Here is a 21,523-nt window from a genome sequence, read left to right as displayed (position 1 = left end):
ATATTTAAGAGTAAAGAGAATATAATTACATTTTGCATCTGCCTAAGGATGGCTACCTATAATTTATTTTCATTTTGGATTGTTTTTGCAATTTCCAAAATATTAGAGAAAACAACCTTTAAAATAAAAATAAACGTTACAAGACACATTTTAAACATAAAAAAAACAGAAGTTTATAGAAAACATTTTTCTTAATATTATTGATACAAATATTGGAATGCTTACGAAATTAGATTCAAAATCTGTTTATTGGGGTTTCTGAAAAGAGTTTTTAGTTTGATATTAGCAAAAACGAATATTTCAATCAAAAGATGTTTACTATTTGAAAAACGACATTAGGAATATGTTTGACATGGCTAAGGTTGCATCACCATATCCTTTTCATGAAATTTGCAGCTAACTTTACGAATTTGATCCCTAAGCTCATCAATCAATTTCGGAGCGTTGTCTTTATCTTTTTCGAAATTTTAATTAAAAAAGACTTAAGGTGTTAAACCAAAGAATTTGGATTAATCGAAAATGTTATTTAAATGGATTTTAGGTGTTAAACCACAAGATTTCGGTGACCATTTGTGATCATCTCACGGAAAAATAACATGGCAAGGAAACTTTTATTGCAAGATTGTTCCGTTAATTGTGTGGCATATTTTTGAAATCAAAAGTCGTCTATTAATATCTTCATAGAAGTATTGTTTAAGTGCAATGTCATTTGTTAAATTTTTTAATAGCAATTATCGAAGAAAATGTACAAAAAACATTACTTACTGAGCAAAATGTTTTCACAAGTTTCACTTTTTCCAGCTGAGAAGCTATTGGTGAATTTTAACAATTTATATGCGTTGTTGAAACGTGTACTGTTCCATTTTTAATATTGAAGTAGTTTTTAACGTTTTTTTAAATGTGTGGTTTTCAATCTGATATTACTTCTCACAAAGTTGGTCTATTTGACAGCTGTCATTGTCAATTTGCCATTTTTGCACAAATAGACTTATAAATCGTGCAAATTTGTTACCAAAATAATAGTTTGGTTCGCGCGACGCAACGAAATAACCAACTTATTGGTTAGATTTAATGCCGCTCGATTATTTGAAATATCTTGACTACTAGATAAGACCAAGGTGATTGACGCCATAGAAGAATTTTCATCGCGTTTTTGCTGATATAAAATTGGGCCCTTCGGCTGGAATTTATTCGAACAAGCTCAAAATAAATTTTAAGCATACAAAAAAGCAAGATTATTGGTTATAATATTAACTAATATGCTTTTTACCCCATTTACTTGTCAACTGTCAAAAGATGACAGCTTCAAAGTGAAATCTCTTATAGAAATAACTTTTATAACCTGGACATAAAAATTCCTTAACTTAAAGACAGTTGCACTTTAGTTAATAAGGCTGTAATTTAAGTTACAGATAGAAAGGCAAGACACAGACAATATCGAGGAACCCACTTTTGTCACATAGTCTTACACTTAAATAAAATTCGGAGCTCATTAGATCCATCGTTTTCAGATAAGTTATTAATAGTATTAAGAGTGACTTTCAAGACCTCCGTTTTTTCAATTTTCTTTTTTTATTATTAACTTCCAAGACACTTCCAAACTATATTGGCTCGAGCCCTTTAAAACTTTAAAACACATCCTTCTTACAAGCATATGTATTTTGTATTTGTAGACATACTTAAGTTGAATATAATTTTGAGAAACAAATTGCCTTTTCAACAACTCTTAACTTGATTACTTGACGGAAGCCCTCAAACTATACTTAAATGTGTACCGAAACAAGTATTTATTCTAAAATTACTTATACAATCTTTTCTATATATATGTATGTCCGTTACGAATACCCTGGATACAAAATAAGAACAATTCAAGAACCCTCTTAATTCCCCTCTCATGGTGATAATTCTGGAGCAATATTATGTTCATATATGAAACTTGAACTCATATCTCGCCAATTAACCATAAAAATAAAGACCTTGATCCACTTAGGTTAACATTCATCCAAATGAATATCATGGAGAATCTATATGCCTACTTTTTGTATTGCTTCTTTTTCTTACACAATCTTTGAATCTGGAACAGAGTTTGTTAAATTTCCACTTGAAATTTTGTTTCTATGCCGCACATTTAATAATAAGAATAATAATTCTCATCTCAATGCTCTTAATTCAATGGCGCATGAATTTAAATCACTTACCGCACTTCACTATACCAACCAAACCAAACCATTCCGCCCTCTTGGCCTTCTTATTGGTCGTCTCGGTGGTCGTTGTTGCTGCCAAATCTCAAAACCTACCTTACTATCATGAGTTTTGTATATTTATATTGGATATCACATTTCATAACATTTTTGATGTTGTTGTTGTTATGGTAATAAATAAGATGGAAAAAAAGAAGATATCACATCAACCATATTGCATCTATACTAATTGACTTAAATAGAATTGAATTGAAAAATATTTACATATAACTTTTTGATTGCAACAGATTTGATCTGAAATACCGCAATAGAACAGACTACTTTACCGATAATGTTGCGTTTGCGTCTACAAAAATATTGGGTCTTGTGTTGGGGTCGGGCGAGTGTCGGTGTCGGAATTGGATTGGAAAATTAAACATCAATAAAATTCAAATTCTTTTTTGTGTGGTTTTTATTTTGCAAGAAGCACGTTTTGCAATGTAAAGTCTGGAAAATGTACACTGCATTTCTACATATTTTATCTTGTATAAAGTTTTTATTGTTCTCGATGCTATTTTAGGAAGTTAGGTAATTTAGAATTTCAAATTAAATTTGAACCAAGAAAGTAACGACTTTTTTGAACAAAAAAAAAGTTTTAAAAAAGAGGCAGGTATGCGACTCACACTCATATAATCTGTTTCCGTCTGTCAATTTTTCTTAAGTCTTACCAAAGTATTAAAAACCAAATTTTCTGTAAATTAAAAAAAATTAAGTCAATATCTTGCCTTGGTTCTCATAATATTTGAGTGGAAAAACATAACTTATCAGTTTTTGTGTTTTGTATAAAAAAAGTTTTCAATTCATTTCTTTAACAAAATTAACCAAAATTCAACGACAATATATATAATAAACTAAGTTTGATTTCAATATTCATTATTTTTTTTGAAAATTTTATTCGAAAATCAATTTTTACCAATTTTAGTAGATGTTTTTGAAGGTTTTTATTTCTTATAAAATATATAGATTAGATTTACCCAGAACTGCAATACGACTGTGTGACTTATTCACATGTTTTGTATTCCAAATTCATTCCGATTACTGAGTTTAATCTAAAAATGATCCCCATATGTTTTGAAGATACGTTAATAGTAAACGTAAATTTAATGGATATCCAGCAAGTATGACCATTCAAAATTCTTCAGGAGTCAATTTCTAACAAGTTGGCAGATTTTTTTAAGATTATCTTTGAAGATTTTTATCTGCAAGCACCTCTACCTTATTTGATCTTACACACAAGTCATCTCACATCAATACATTTTTCGACTTCTAAGGCTGACAGTATTTTAAAGCTAAATAATTGTTTCAGCCCTGGTCCTGATATAATAATATTATTTATGTTAAAAAATGTGTGTCTTATACCTCCTATCCATTGTGTTTTCTTTTCAACGAGTCTCTGTAAAACGTCCTATAGCGAAATTGTCTGCTATTCTTAAATTGTTTGAATCCGTTACGAAATAATTTCTAAATTAAGTAATATGTGACTTAACGACGAAGACCTTTAAGTGGATTTCGTTATATATTTTTAAAGATACATATTATAGCGTCATTTTTAGAAGTAATCCTTCATGTCAATTTAAATTCAATTCTGGTGTTCCTCAATTGAGTCACCTTGGACCGTCGTTGTTTATTTTGTTTTTATATAGTTCTATATGTCCCTTATCTACGCAAATGATGTTAAAAATGTTCGTATTATCAACTCCATCAAGGATTTTAAGAACTTCAAGAAGGTCTAAATTAAGTTTGGAAATGGTGCAATAACAATCGTTTTATTTAAAATTTTGACAATTAAGACAATGTGTTTTATACGCAAACGTAATAAAATAAAAATTTGGTATTCAATGTTGAATTTGCTTTTGAATAGGGAATCTAATTTTCTGCCCTTGGTGTTGTTTTGAACTCAACGTTAACGATTACTGATTACTATAATTATATTATACCAAAGATAACCAAATACATGGTTTCATCAAAAAGAGTTCCGTGATCCATGTGTTGTTAAACTCCTGTATGGAAGCCATTTCGTTCATGTTGTTTATGTTTTAAGATTCTGTCTTCGTTTTTTTCCCTGGCCTGCTAGAATTTTACTACCTCAATATAATCAAAGGCTTCTCTCAATTGAATATCTCATCTATTCTATGTCGATAGAATTTCAACAATGTCAAAGTCATTTAAAGAATTTACCCCTTAGAACTTTTTTCAGCAGATCTGAATATTGCGCTAATAGTAATCAGTAAATTAAACAAATTCACTAAACAATCTCAAATCTACAAACTCTAAATTAATTTTGTTTGAAGGTAGTTGAAATTATGTTAGTTTTAAGTCTAAAAATTGAATTGAAGTCTCTAGCGTTATTGCTTAGGGTTAAAACAAAATTATTCATTTCTTTTAAAGTTGATGTAGTGAAAAACCACCCAAAACATTTATTTTAGATCTTTCGCTATTATTGTAATAAAACAAAATTTATTTGAGGTCAATATCTCTGACGGTTCTTGAGATTTGGCCGATGATAAAAGCTATCCCGAACGTACAGACGTTCTCTTTAAAAACCTTTTATTTAGATTATATTGTATTGACTTTGAAACGTCGAAAAATATCAACATTTTCAATCCAACAAATCGAAACGATTGTAATCGTTTCAATGAAAAGTGATAAAATTATCTATTACCGTTAAGAACGTCTCTAGGTTTTACCAAATTAAAACACATCAAAAGTTGTTTGGATTTTATCTATGTACCACACTTTCGAATAAACATAGACATTCAATAAATAATTTTAAAATCCAAGCTGATGTTTCCATTATTTTGAATAATCTAAAATTCAACAACAAAAAATACATACACATGCTTCAGTCAATGTGTCGTCATTTTTTAAAATATCTGTGACCTCGAAAATGTCTCTTCACCAAGACTTCTTAAGTTTGTCTTTGTCATACGAAATTGCACACAGTAAAAATACTGTACGAGTACTAATTTTATTAAAAAGTTATTGATCTTTTTTTCTCAGTTTATGAAGAACACTTTTTTTGCAAATTGAGCACTCAAAGCTTATGTGTCGTAAGTTTCAGCAAATGAAAGGTAATATTATCTACAAAATTTAATTTGTACCTTCACCTCTAATACTGATCTGAATACATACAAATTTTAAGTAAATAAAAACAAATAAAATATTTTTAGATTTTGTATTTCTTTCAAAATCAAAACACCGGGTCTTATGACTCATACCTATACAAATATAAGTGGGCAAACATTATCTATATCAAAATGTTTGTGTTATTTAATTTTGCATTTTCCTTGAGTTCAAAAAATACTCGAATACACATCTGAGAAGTAATAAATTTTCAAGAAATAAATTGATTTTATTTTGGCTCTCAACGAATGTTGATTTGAATTACATTTTTTATTTTCTTTTTTCAAAAACGAAAAATTGGCACTCTTTTGAAAAGTGGATGAGTCAACGAATGAACCCCATCAATTGACAGGCGTGCGTCTTCTATTTATTGGGTGTGATCTTCGCACTTTTTTCATTTAAATCGGTTCTGGTGTTCTTAAGACATTCTTTGTCTTGTTTGTACATAAAATAAAATTCAATGTCCGCCTTCGAAAAAAAATTGTATCTTCTGTCTCGACGACGATAACTAGCTACATAACTAAAAATTATTTTTAGATTACAAAGCAATGAATGACGATTACTCATTCATTCATTCACGATTACGTACACATGAAGTAAAAAATAATAATTGATGGCGTTAGCTATTTACATATAATTTCATAAATAAATATGGACTCTCGTGATGCACGGGATTGACAAATATGGAAGAAATTTAACATATGGTCAAAAATTTGCATTTTTATTTATTCAACTTTAAAAAATTATTATATTTGTTTTATTTTTAAATGTGTGTCACTTGTACATAAAAGCCCACAATATTCAAATGAAAAATCGTGAGTTAATGTATTGAAAAAGTGATGAATGATTTTGATGATTAATGAAGATCGAAAAGACAAAAACTGTTGATGAAGAGATGAGGTCAAAAGGTATATATATTCATATAAGGTTGAATTTACGTGTATTTCTATATTTTCTGAATGAATGAACAATACACCTACGCAGAAAAATTAAACTATTTGTCAGTGTTTTTCAGACAAAATGTTAAAAATACTAATTAATGAGGTGATTTAATAAAATTACCGGTAAACAATTAACACACTCATATCCGGATTACGTTTGATTTTAAATAAGTTTAACACTATACTTTTATGGGCAACCCACTGTTTTTGACGTTTCTATATCGAAATCAATTAGTGCTATTGTTTTCAAATTAAAAAAACAGATCGATAAACTTTTTCAGAGTTTCTGTTAATAGTTATTCTGTCAGTAAGAATGATTTATTATTGACTTTTGTTAAAGTTTCGATGATAGTTGTAAAGGCTTTCCCAATATTGACTTTAGAACTTTAACAGGTGACAGTAGATACAATATATCACAGGGGTTTTCAAGATGTTTCAAGATTATATTTAAATAAAAAACGAGTATGTTTTAAGAACAATCAATGGATGTTTATTTGATTGTTGTATTTAATTAGCAACCAAATTCCAGCCACGCCTCGTATGAAATGTCCATCTTGAAGGTCTCCAATCGATTATGTGCATTGGCACCTCTTCTACCACGTTGCCCTAATGATTAAAGTCAAAAGATTTTGAATAACAAGCTTTTTCTAGAAATCACCAAAGTACGGACATGAATGTTTTTCAAAATTTCGAACTTGTGAACTGTCAAAAGATGACAGCTTCAAAAGTGACATTTGCACAAAATTCTTAAAGATACTTCTAAATAGAAAATTCTTTATAAAGGGTGATTAAATTTTAGAGACCGATGTTGGTTTTGAATAAAACACAAATTATTTTAGAAATCGACCGCCGTGACTTCGGAAGCACACCTCCATCCGATTGTAAAATTTTTCAATTACACTGAGACATAATTGAGGTTCTATGCTGTTAATTTGACGAATTATCTTAACTTTTACCTCTTGAATTGTTGCTGGCATGTCGTCGTACACCTTTTCTTTTTAAAAACCCTATAGAAATAAGTCCAACGGTGTCAAATTAGATGATCTTGTCGGCCAATTAACATCACCACCGCGTGAAATAACACGTCCATTGAATTAAATTTCCGGTGTTTCTAATTTAATAATAATTTATTCAACTTTACGTCCTTTTATTAAGATGTTTTTAAAAAAACCTGCACAAGTCGCCTGTGCATTTACTGCACACATTAATTTTAAATATGCTGTCAATTCTGGCGTCCCTCAGGGTGTGTATTTAGGTATCTGATTGTTTACTTTTGCAAGATGACTTGTTAATATTTAGGGATCGTCTCGCTTTAAATGTTGACAAGGTTAAAACCGTGAGTTTTAAACGCAAAAAAGTTTGCTTTTATTTTAATTATACACTCGATACATTTAATTTAACTAAAGTCTCTGTGTTTTCCGACTTAGGGGTTATTCTTGATCCCAAGAAATTTTTTAATGATTTACATTTAAACTACATATGTATGTAGTTAAGAAAGCTCATAGGATCCTATACGATTTATAAAGAGATTCGATAGCGACTTCCGTCACCCTTACGTTCTTAAGCTTCTCTTTATTTCATTTTAAGACCAATACTGCAATAAAGTTGTTTAGCGTGGCCACCTTACTACTCCATTCCGACTACTTTCCGACACTCACAAATTATGGAAGGTATTAATAATTTTCTTTCATTATTGGAATTATTAATCTGTCAATTCAACTCCATAAGTTCTAAGTCAGTTAAATTTTAATTTTCGTCGTTCAACAATTTTGCCAGTAGATGAAACTAATCTCATTGAAATTTTTGAAAGCAAAATTAATGTTTTTTGATCTCACACATTTTTGAATGCACCCAATATGGGCAATGATGTAAATCAACACCTGGAAACACGCATCAGTGGAATAAGACCTCTATACTTGAAACCAACTATGGATGGTAAAATAATGGAACCATTGCGATTTATACAGTTTTCCTTTGAACCAAAATTTGTTTACATTTGTAGGTTAGGCTGATTCTCGGAACCTTTTTTCAAGTTCATAATAATATTTATGTAAAGTACATACATAGGTAAGCTATGAATTTCCGGTAATATTAACTGAACAAATCAATCACTTAAAATCATTTCAGATTGAATGGCTTTCACTTGAATAAGTCAATGTTTTTGGTTACTCGTCATACTATGTCTCATATAGTCTTTAAAAGGGAAGCGTTTTGCTTTAAAATTTTCTAAAGAATTTAGGGTGGGCCCTTATTGAATTAAGGTACCTCCAATTTTACTATCCAAACACAAAAAAGGCCCGCACACAGAAAATAATACAGATATTTAAATTTCCGTCACAACCAACCTCAAAAATACAATAATAACTCATAGATAACTAACCATTAACATTAACTACACAATTATGATGCACCTCTTCAGACTACACAACACGTCCGATTGAAATTAAAAAAAAAGACTCATAAAACGTATTTCAAGATTTTATTAGGTATAAGCTATCAAAACACCGTTTTTAATATCACATACGAGTGCATGCGATATCAAATGGAATTTTATTCCCATAGAGTCATTCACCGAATCACGGGTGTATCAGACGAAAACAAACTAAGGTCTTCATACGTGCACCGAACCGTAAAGCACTTTAGGCCTATGGGTACCTAACGTATCGTAGACCTGAATGAATTTCCCAGCCCCTCTATCGCTCAGAGTTTAAACACCAACAGACAAAAATATCAAAATTAAAAAATGAATTTTTCAAAAGTCCGAAATTATTCTGCATCTAACAATACCTAAGATAGTTTACAGTCCAGTCCAATGTCCAGTGGACTATGGAAAAATGCAACAAACGAGGATGCTTGTTGCACCTGAAACAAAGAGATTGAAAAAAACATACGTTACAGATTTATGTACACCTCGCCTAGATTCAGTGCGATTTGAATTTATTACCGCTAGTCACTGGTTTATTTTGTATAACGACTATGGTGGGTATAATGTATTTTCAGAAATCGCTTGACCGAAATCTAGCCTTCATTCATATGTATGTGGCCTATCGCCATATAAAATACCGCCATCATCACAACGGCCGGCAGCAAAATATAATGTTCATAAATAATTCAGTGTAAGCTTTTAATGGTGCAATTCACGAGTACATTCGATTTGAAGTACCAACTTTTTTTGAATGAATATTAGAGTATTCAAGTTGAAAGGATTATGGCGGGAATTTTAAAATGTCGCTCTTGAAGCTTGGTAGAAACAGTGAATTTTCAGACAGTGGTGGTGCAAAAACAATGAAAATTGGGAGCTGAGTTGGAAAACAAGCTCAAATAATGGGAAAAGAAGAAGGTTCGACTTTAAGTGGAGTAACTTCCCTTGTGAAATCGATTACAATCTACAATAACTCCCATCTGTGGGATGGTGCTCCTGCAACTTACTTAAGCCTTTTACACAGTATTGCACCTAGAGCAGCTAGATTGATTGGTGATAATACCATCTTTACGTCCCTTTAACATCGCCATAAAGTTGCTTGTCTCACCCTTTTTAACCGTTATTTTAACGGTTTATGATCTAGAGAAATAGCCAGCTACATTTCTCCTCTTTAACAGTTTAACCTTATTACTAGCGGTTCTAAGAATGATCAATAGTTTTCCCTCGAATTCATTTTCGGTCGAACTATAAACAGACGGAAACTAATGGAAAGTTGTCAATGTGGGTGGCATACAAGCCTCTTTTTAAGTAATGATTCTCGTTCCATTCTTATATCGTTTAATATTGACAGATAATTGAATTTAGTTCATATCTTCGAAAATTGTCTCACTTCTTTAGTTTCATTAACATTTTGTGTCTTCCAATGTATCTTTAAACATACAGAGTGAAATTATAATTTGTTTTACTTTCCATTTGTTCCTCTCCTGTCAGTTTTCATTGATGGACAAGAAAGTTAGTACAAAAAAGCACATTACAATTGTAGTTTTGTTGAAAAATGTTATTTATTAAATAAAGTGAAGAATAGGACATACAAAAATTGAATTTTGTTCATATCTTCGATGTAACAGCTTACGAAAATTGTCTCTCTTCTTAAGTTTCGTTACCATTTGTGTCTTCTAATGTATCTTTAAACATACAGAGTGAAATTATAATTTGTTTTACTTTCCATTTGTTCCTCTCCTGTCAGTTTTCCATCAACGACAAGAAAGTAGTACAAAAAAACACATTCAAATTGTATTATTGATGAAAAATTCATTAAATACAGTGAAGAATAGGACATAAAAAACACCTATAGAACAATAAGCTCAATTAGGTATTGTTTCCAGTTTCATTCCTATATCGTTTCATTATTGACAGATGATTGAATTTTGTTCATATCTTCGATGTAACAGCTTACGAAAATTGTCTCTCTTCTTAAGTTTCGTTACCATTTGTATCTTCCAATGTATCTTTAAACATACAGAGTGAAATTATAATCTGTTATACTTTCGATTTGTTCCTCTCCTGTCAGTAGTCATTCATCGACAAGAAAGTTAGTACCTACAATAAAGCACATTTAAATTGTAGTATTGTTGAAAAATTTTGTTCATTAAATACAGTCAAGAATAGGACATAAAAAAACACCTATAGAACAATAAGCTCAATTGGGTATTGTTTCGCCACCACTGGCTATTTGTACACTGGTGAAAGATAATAAAATCCCAATTTACAATATTTTGTACTCTATTCTTCTCACGACTGTGGGAAATAACCGACACAAACTCTCTGTTTGATTGAAATCAATTCTTTTTGACGGATAAATGGACGGACGGCAGACGGGCGTGTGATTGAAGAGCATCTACGCAATAATGTCGCCGCACCGCGTCGCGGTCGGTTGTCGTTGTTGTCTACCATAATGTTGTTTTTTATTTATTTTTTTTCAAAAGTTTGTGATATGAATTTAATTTAGAATACAATTTGGATCTACCGTAAAATTGGTTTGGGCACACCCACTTAATAAACAGACGTTTAACCAGACAGACTATAAGATGAAAATAAAAAAAGGCTTGAGAAAAAATATTATTTTCAACAATGAATACAATTCACCTATATGTTGATGTTTTTGACAATTGATTGATACAAAAGTATGCGAGAGGGTGGACAACAAAAAACTACTAAAATTTTATGATAATTTTACTTTTTCGAATAATAAATAGTTTTAAATATGTTAAAAGTGAAGCATTCTTGTTCACTACTGATGCTCTAGATTTATTTAATCTTTTCTTTCAAAGGCTTATAGTTATGCTATACACAGTTAGATAAGCCCAGTTTTTATACAATGAATGTAAAGTAGTGTAGTTTATATTTATGTGAATATTTATTAATTTCGTGACAAAAATAAATAAACTTAAATTCATTGAAGTTGCATGTCAATGGCTGATGGGAAGATACTCGGCATAAATAAAAATAGTTTCATTGTACACGTGTATGATTGACAGGAAGAAATGTTGACATTTATTGATTTTTTGCACATGAAAATGGGGATATTTGATTTTTAAATGACATTTAGAAGTAAGTTTAGGCCGACATAAAGTTAACTTCCTTCAAAAAAAAAAGAAAACAAGGTTTCACGAAAGTAACGAATGAAGTTTTTGACAGTTAAAAAGGTGGCCATGTTATTTTGCCTGTCATTCGTTTTCCTGTTTGAATTTAGCCGGCCTAACAAAAAAGAAAGATGCTAAATATAATGTCAAGGAATGACAAAAGATAGATTTAGTATAGAATACTTGATCTCTTGTGTTGACAAATTGTGAATGATTTTATATAAAGCATATAATGTAGGAAGGGCTTAAAATAGAGCTGTCAAAGTAACGTTAAAATGAGTACCCGTATGTATACGTTACTTTTGGTATAAATATTCGGTACAAATGTATCGTTACTAGTTACTTTCGTTACTTTCATTGAAATTGGTATTTTCGTTAAAAATGTATTAGGTACATATTTCAGATGCACAAGAGCACAAGCCAAATGATACATTTTTGTTTAAAATTGTAAATAAACATAAAGACAGTTTGTGTATGTGTTAATTTGAATGCAGCTGATATCAGGATATTAGTTTTCTCAGCACAGTGAGCGGAAAATATGAAGTAAATATTGAAAGAAACTTAAATAAAAGATATTAAATGTGTTGCATTGAAAAATATATACAATTTTTGTCATTTTATCTTTTTGATATTTTTTCTTTTAAAGAGCCAAATTATACTTCCATTGTATTGGCTATTGCATTTGCATTACATTCGTTACCTAATATATTTGGAATTTCTTGGACATCTTCGCACGTTTCGATAGGGATACTTCTAGAAGGCATTGGAGAAGGTTGCACATTTGGGATTGAAATAGATTCATACGCCGATAGACGTTTAGACAGTAAATGTTTTTTTTTTAAATTTGTAACTGAATGAAATTTAACAGAATAACATGAATGGCACAAATCACACTTAACCTTGTCGCGTTCACGACTGTCTTGAATTGAACTAAAAAAGTTCCAAAGTTTACTTCTTTTTCGCTCCATTTGAATGCACTTACTAATTTAAACTTGAGATTTTCCACTTAAAAAAACAACGACGCCAAAGTACCTAAATTCAGTTTGAGATTTCCCACTAACTAAAAAAGTAACGACGTTCAAAGTAACTAAATTCAAAAAATATCAATACCGACACAAAGTAACGGTAACATTAGTAAATGATGAAAAACATACAAATAACAATAAAACCAAAAAAATAAAAAAAAATAATATCAAAACCACATATCAGAGAAAGGGAGATAGAAAACCAAACTGTCAAAATAAATTTTGCCTACAATTAGAAGCTAGTGCAGCGGAATGTTGTTTTTTCTCCTTTCAATTTGAACTCCGCACTGTCTATCTCTCATCCTACAACCTACAACAGATACGAAAAATGAAAAGAGACGTTACCCATTACAATAAAAACGCACACTTAACTTATACTACTCAACTACTTAGCTATATGTACATGTTAACTCAACTGACATATGACACACACAGTTCACAGAAAAACGAAGCACAGCACACTGTCACAGGATACATTATGACGGTGTAATACCACTTTCTATGCTGGTATGTATTGCGTCATATAGTATGAAATAACTACCTAAACAAAAGTAACTAGATCATAAAAGTAACGACATTTATTTTAGAGTACCGAAACGTTACTCGGTACAAACTAAAATACCCGTTACTAAGTAACGAATACATACGGTTTGCTACAGCTCTAGCTTAAAAGAATCGATATGAGAGTCCGAAAAATACAATGTGGGCTAGTGACTTGCTTTTTGCTTTTTAAGAACAAATTGGGCATTCAAACGAATTTAAACGAAAGAACTTTCAAGCAACTTTCGTTAATATCCAAGACACACTTCTTACTATCAAATTTAGAGAATCGTTAATTTGCGTGAATGTAGAAGGTTGTACCACACTTTTTCTTATAATAATCAGGAACTCAACTAATTATTTTTAAAACCCGTGCTAAAAAAACGGCGCAATGATGACGCCAGTCTATTAACCGCCCCAAGAGAGTCCTTCTTTGTGGGTGCAGTCGTTTTTCGACAATCACTCTTTGATGATCCTTCTCTAAAATGCGGCAGTTCTGCTTATTGACGAATCCACTGAGATTAAAATGTGCCTCATCACTAAAATTGATTTTCTTCGAAAATTGATCATCCACTGTTGCTATTTCTTGTCACCATTCCAACCATTGAGAATGCTTGAAATGTTCAAGAGGCTTTCGTTTTAGTTTACAGAGCTAGCTGTCGTACAGCTGCTGTTTTCACATCTTATAGAAACCCAGTTTGCTCAAATTCTTACACGATTTTTGCGATTGTATGCATAATTGTAAGATTAAAATCGAAATTTTATAATAAGCCTTAATAGTTTTAACGCTGTTCTTGATTACTAATCTCTTCATGTTTCGAATTGACATAGTCTGAAATTGAGAAATGTAAAATGCAATGCTGAAAAAAATTATACGTTTAGGTGTGGTTCACATTTAATATCGGTCCTTAAAGTTTAACCGCATTTTATCTCAAACACGTTTCTTGCTTTGTCCAAGCTAGAGGTTGTTTTGCTTGCCGTACTTCACAAATATGGAATAATGTACTACACACTTTCTTTTTGACTAATCCTATTAAAGTAGTAAATATTTAAATTTAAAACTCTTAAGTTTTCTAATTGGAGTAGAACTTTCTTTAATTCAAAGTATTTTTTTCTCTATATTTTCAGGGTAATTGTTGGAGCGCCAAAGGATAACAATTCGCTATACCAACCATCGATCACACAACCTGGTGCTGTTTGGAGGTGCGATATCGAAGGCGATGATCGTTGTCGAATTGTGGCATTCGATTCACAACGTAAGTTATTTATATTCATATACAAAATAAATTATAGAGATAACATAAATATAAATTACCATAATAATAGGCTATTCTTTAAATGGTCTATTATATCATCTTTGTTATGAGATTGAGGTGATATTGTTTGCATTATGCCGTTATTATTGTGGCAACAGTAGGTACTATGCCTATACCTGCACCTTGTTTTCTCTTTTATCATTACAACTTGATCAACATCCTCCGGAGGACTACCTGTGATACAATGGTACAGTGTGCAGTCTACAGCATGTGTGTAGAACACAAAGTTTTATCAATGAAAATGATGGTTTTGTTTTGTATGATGTTACTTGCCTGAAGCTGGAGGATGAAAAACGATAAAGATCTTTATCTATCCTTTCTATAGTTTCATATCTCTACGTCTTGTCTACACACTCCTTATGTATACCTGAGCAGAGAGCACTTATGTTTGTTATGTTAAACAGATGTGTGTCTGTTGTCAATTGAGTCTAGGAACTTCTGTCTGAAACACGCGTTGCCGTTTTAATGGAATTACCATAAGTTCAAAGATGTTAAAGTTTGGAACATCTTTACCTTGAGACCTATCTATCTTTTCAGTTTCCAAATGTAATTCTCAACTTAAATAAAAGAACAAATTTGATTATACTTGGAATTAGAAATGTGGCAACGCCAATTGGCTGTCTTTTATTGTAAGATGGTGACTCAAAGACGAAGTGTGTCGGTGGTGACAATGCACCAAGGGAGTGAATAAGAGATCCTTAATTCATGATAAGATTAATGTCTCAAGATAAGTAAGTTCTGTCGGTAAAAAGGTGTTAACCAGCCATAATATATAAGAGAGGGCATGATTATTTGTTGAATAATTCTAAAGTAAAGGTTGTCCTTTGTTTGAATATTTTATTATTGTTATTATTATTATTAGGGCTACCATTGTCATCAGATGACATACAATTAATTAAATTCATAAAAAACTAAATTATATGAGCGGAAAAAGGATGTAAATGAGTCATTTTGTCAACCGAACTTACCATCAATGAGAGGTTAACCCCGCCAACCAACCAACAACCGCATATGCGGTTAACAAGAATATATGTGAAGTAAATTTATCGCATAGATAATATACATACCTTATATGAAGGAGAGGCATGACGTGTGTGCCTTTGCTTAAAGAACTTTTAAAGTGCGTTGATACTCGTACTTTCATAGAATTGAATGGGTTCGTACAAAAGCATAGGCTTTTTTTTGTTGTTATGAATTTGAATTTGCCTTTCATTTTCATATTGTATTTATGGCTTTTTCTTGTCATGGTTTTTTGAATGGTTAAATGCAATATGCGTTAAGATATATGGAAACGTGAACAGGACATATATAATTCTAATTAATTTACTTTTATGATGGAAATAAATAATACCAATTCCGTAAAAAGGGTGAGGACATTATCATTGAAAGTAATCATTAGTCATTGAAATTGACGCATGAATGTGTACGAGAAGATACGCATATTCCAGTACGATTTTTGAATAAATGAATCAATTGCACGAAAATTCTTAAATATGCATATTGCGTCAAGTAATTCAATTAAAACTCTATTTCTTAAAGTGGTTGTCTTCAAAAATGATATGGTTTTTTTTTGGGGACTGTGAAGTAAAATTCGTTCCGTGGAGGAAGTTCGGTTAGACCTAGGGATTTTAACGAAGATCCCTCACCCACCATTGAGCGGTACTGGTTTTTTTCTGAGCTGCATAAGTGCCTAGACACTCTCCCATCAAGTTGCCCGATTTGGCCTAATAGTCCTGTGCCTTTGGTAAGAAGTTGTAAAAATGGTGATGAGAGGTTGACGGAATCGACTTTTGGGGAAATTTACATTTGAGGTCGATGACGTTCGTTACAACGATTTAAATTGCTAAGAATAGATAGATATTTGAAAACATTCAATGGACTGATGCTACACCTCACCAAAGACATCGAGAAATTATTCCTTTGACTGTGTTTGGGCACAATTATAGATTATTGATTTAAAGAAAATATTGTAACGAATGTTTGTGGAAAAATTATTGTTTCGACGTTTATATTTTTTTTATCATACCAATTTTGGAGTTTGAACCTCAACTCTTTTGTTTTCTGAAAAATAGTTAAGTAAATAAAAGCATATGTTCATATGTTAGTGAATGTATAAGTATCTTCCTTTATCAAATAGTTGAACAAATGTGTGGTTCTGTATAGGATTGACCACACTATGGTTTTTGGAATTAAGTAAAAACTTTCTATTTCAAACTGATTAAAAGTCAAAAGCATTTGAAAAATAAGAAAACGAGCAAAAATTCATAAAAAATAATACACAAGTTTTCTTATCCTCTCCCAAGAACATTTTTTGATATTTTTATTTAAAACAAGTATTTTCTTTTAAAGTTGGTAATTTTATTCAAACAATAATGCAAATTATTAGAACGATAAGGGCTTAAAAAAGTCAAAAGATAAACGCAAGTGTTTTCAAATTTTTCGTATTTAGGGAATTTAAGGACGAATAAAAAAGTTATTTTAAAAACTGGTACTAATGTTTTCAATTAATTTTTACTGCACATATTTTGACATATGATAGCTAATTTTTCAATGAGAAGTTATCAATTGTTTTAGTTAAAAAAATAAGCCTTAGGTTGTTTCCATTTATTTTTCTTAGAGCTCTACAAATTCTTTAGAAATGTTAAACACAATAGAATAAATTTTAACATTAAATTTTGACTTTTTCATAACTAAGAAAATGAAATAAAAATTATAACTTTTATGAAAGGTGGTTAAATTTTAAGTGCCAATGTTAAATGTGAACCACACCTAAACGTTAAGTTTATTCTGCATTTGATTTGACGTATCTCGATTTCAGACTAATTCAATTCAAACCATGGAAAGATGGACAATCGAGCAACGTATTGAAGTTATTCAGGCTTTTTATGAAAATGGGCTTTCAAATCAAAATGCATATCGCCCAAATTTGAGGAAATTCGAAAAAATCTTGAATTAAAATTGAGCAAACTGGCCTTTTGACTATTTCAAACGTCGTCAATAGTCAAAATAGTTTCGAGAAATAATAATAGTAAATAATAAATTGCCGAAGAAAATCACTTTCAGTGTTGAGTAACATTTTCACCTCAGTGGATTCGTCAATAAGCAGAATTATCACATTTGGGTAAATGATAATCCAAAAGTGATTGTTGAAAACCAATGCACTCATAAAGAGTGATTGTTTCGTGTGGTTTATGAGCTAGGGGCATCATCGGCCCACCATTTTTCCAAAGTGAGGCCGGTCAGGCAGTTACAGTAAATGGTGCAAGCTATCGTTATATGAAAACGAACTTTTTTAGGCTGGACGATATGTGGTTTCAAAAGGACCAGACGGTGCCACTTGCCACACAGCTCTTGCTCTCTTGGCTCTTTACACCAGACACGATGAGATAATTCAGCACTTTTATGGCATAGATCCTCAATTTTGCTTAAGTGTCATTGAAAATGTATACCATGGGATGGAAGTGTGCCGCTACCGCTAAGACTGTGGTGGCCATTTGGCTAGTACTTTATTACATACATAATGGAACCATTCCAATACTGTCATTATAAAAAAAATGACAGTCATTTCTTAAATAATTTGTGCTTTATCAAAAAGGAACATCAGGCTTTAAAATTTAACCACCCTTTACTTATTTTTTGAAATGTCAAAAAATCACTTATACTTAATGAAAAACTTAAATGTAAAATTAACACACCGAAAGCCAGTTTTAAAAACCAAATCGTCCAATTTTTATTACATGCTTCAAAAAATTCTTCAATAATCTTTAAGTCGCTAAATAAATTTTTTAATGACTCCTCTATCCTCTCACCATTGGAAATAGTCTTTTCTTCTTTACCCATTCAAATCAAACACAGTGAAAATTTTGCACCACATCCGTTTCATATTTGAATTCTTTAGTCAGAGGTTATGGATAGGTTCACCTTCACCAATGAACAATCTTTAAACCATTGAAAACCAACAAAGCCATTGTGTTCATTGACCATTGTATTGCTTCGAACACTATGCGAACATCGAATAAACCAATTTTGTATGGATCTCTATTTTTGTGCAATTTCTATTCACTGTTTTATTCATGAAAGATTTATATACAGAAACATCCGTCTCAATATGGACTTGAACTTCCTCTAAACAATATGATGTTTACTACAGTTTGAAAATCAGCCTCATTTAAACAATATTCTGATTTTATCATAATTTTCCATGTATTTTCTTCTTCACAACTAAAATATGAAGCTAGCTATGCAAGTGATTATCAGAAAATCATCTTTTGATTCATTCGGCCTCTCTTCTGCTACAATTATCAACAATCACCACACGATATGAGATTCAATGCAATAAAACAGGTCCACTTTGACAAGGCTGGAGTAGGAAATCATAAACTATTAAGGCGAATATATTTTGGTCTATGAGTTTATTCATCAAACCAAAGACCTGCTTCTTATTGATTTGAATTTTACTAATTTACTAATTTTTTAGTTGCAATCCTTACTTAAGCACACCTCGACTGCTTTCTTAGCGCCTGATTGCATCAAATATTCGCGAAATATGGCTATACGCTCCTGATGGATTAACACTATATTTCATGACTGTGGAAGAGGTCAAAAGAGTACGTTAGACGAGCAGGCAGCTATAACCTAGCTTGCCTCACTTCAATATGTGGTCTAGACACGAGTACACACAATAATCATCATCAAAGTGTTGCAAGTTTCCTGCATTAAGCCCCTCTTCCCGATCCATTCCTCCTTCTTCTCTGATGGGCTTTGTGCTATTTTGTTGGATCATTATGTTTGCTGAAGTATCCATAATACCTCTGCCTCTGCCTTATACTCCATCAAGCAAGCGGATGCGCAAGCCACTAAACATATTAATGATACGTTTCGTTCTTCGTTGGGTAAAAGAAGAAATAGTGAGAGGTCGGGAAGAACGCAGAGACACAGAGGGTGTTGTTTAAACTTCAATCCTCTCGCTATTTTTGTATGCAACTGATGGCGTATATATTTTCGACCAAAAATTCAAACCACAGAGATCATAAAAGATTGGCAAGCGTCTAAAAAAGAAAGAGCAGAAAACAGAGCCTGTAAGGCATGGCAAAATTCATATGGAACAAGTGTATAAAAGTTAGTTTGCTTTTGTGCCCGATGCCCTCCTGAAAAATGATGGTGCGGTTTTCAACACTTTAACGTCAATTTGGGCTGTCAATGCAATAAACTCCGTTAGGTTTTTTATTTTTTGTACATTGTTTGCTTTGGATGTCTGACTTTTTTTCTCGATCTTTTGTCAAACTCAAAATCACAACCAATGACATAAGCGTGGAATTCAATGACAACTGCAAACTCATTGCAAGTCTTTGGAGAGAAGACTTATTATATAAACTGAATAGCGTGTCCAAAAATAACTCCAGCCATATTCAATCCACCATGTTACACCCCGTCGCGCTGCCACCCGTCCGGTCCGACCGGGGAAGACGCGCAATGACTCTGGTTAGGGGCTCTGACATACCACTGCCTGAATTGATTGGTGATACCGCGTGTGCACAGGAAGTACTCTCTCTGACGCATACTTTGTTCAAGTCAACTCGACTATAAATGTATAGGTACCACCTAACCTATACTACATCAGGCGTCGCTTGATGTTTGGGGTTGGTCGTTCATTCGTTAATAGTCAAACCACGAACGCAACAAGTCTGCGAAGCTGAACGCATAGCCTTTGTTTGGCGGGGTTGACGCGTTATGCTTATGGTGCGGTCTGTGCGCCTTTTCTTTATTTGGCGCTTTATAGGGAAGAATTAGAGTTTTTTTCATTAGAGTTGAGTTGAATGTAAGAAATTTTAAAGTTCAAGTTATAATTCACCTGATGGATATCTAATTCAGTAGGTAGGTATAGCGAAACTGTTGCCACTATGGGTTTTTATTTATTTCCAAATGATCCTTCATTTTTAAGAACTTATAAAGTCTACTTTCGAGTGAGATGTTAATTCCGACTTAACATTTATGAAATGCGGATCATTTAAGGAAACGCGTTTACTTTTTGACTTGAATCTGTCAGAAATATTTATCCCGCTTATTACAGTAATTCCGGAACCAACTACTTAAATAAGTTATAAATTTAGACTGTGAACCTTATAAATGACAAGAAAAGCGCTGTCTTAGCTTTACAGTCAGGCGAAACTCGTACTAAGAAGACTGTTTAAAAAAACGTTTGGGTCAACACTTATAACTATGAGCTTAAAGTTTATCTAGCCACCTTTATGGTTAACACTAGTTTTTTGCTAAAGCACTCTTTTGAACTATACTAAAATAGATACTTAAGACAGACTGTGACACAAGACTAAGTATCACATATGAACGCGGCCAAAATAAGATCAACAGATATTTTAACCCCACGGAATAACAAAGCTTAATACATGGCTTAGGTGGGTAATTTGCTACTTCCAATTTTACAGATGATATAACCCTAAAATTTATCGTCTGCTTAAGTTAGTAGTTTAAAGTATTGATCTACCAAAATTTAAACATGGTTTAAGTAGGTAATATTTGACAACTTGTCAGATCATAAACCTTTGTTTGACCCCATCTAATCTGCTTTAATCAGAGGTTTTAACTATTGATCTGTGAATCAAATTTATGATTTAGTTCTCCGTAAAGTCTTTTAATGCTATCATATTTTTTGTTTGACTTTTAAGTGAACTGAAGCTCAACCATAGTTTATGTAGTTTAATATTGTTAGCCCAGTTGAAAATCCTTAGGAAAAATTTGTCTATTTAAACCTTAAG

At 31.8% G+C, this 21,523-nt stretch overlaps 1 protein-coding gene across 5 annotated transcripts in view; it reads left to right on the top strand.

The window, feature by feature from the left end:
* The window catches only part of LOC129944284 (integrin alpha-PS2), a 100,706-nt gene that overhangs the window by 27,198 nt on the left and 51,985 nt on the right, over positions 1-21,523 (top strand). For all 5 annotated transcript variants that reach the window (XM_056053626.1, XM_056053629.1, XM_056053627.1 and 2 more), the window contains exon 3: positions 14,563-14,690. In XM_056053626.1, the coding sequence (XP_055909601.1) occupies positions 14,563-14,690 (128 nt within the window). The remainder of the gene's footprint in view (positions 1-14,562; positions 14,691-21,523) is intronic.

Source organism: Eupeodes corollae, chromosome 2, assembly GCF_945859685.1.
Source record: "Eupeodes corollae chromosome 2, idEupCoro1.1, whole genome shotgun sequence".
Classification (NCBI taxonomy): Eukaryota; Metazoa; Arthropoda; class Insecta; order Diptera; family Syrphidae; genus Eupeodes; species Eupeodes corollae.
This window is presented reverse-complemented; position numbering and strand designations above follow the sequence as displayed.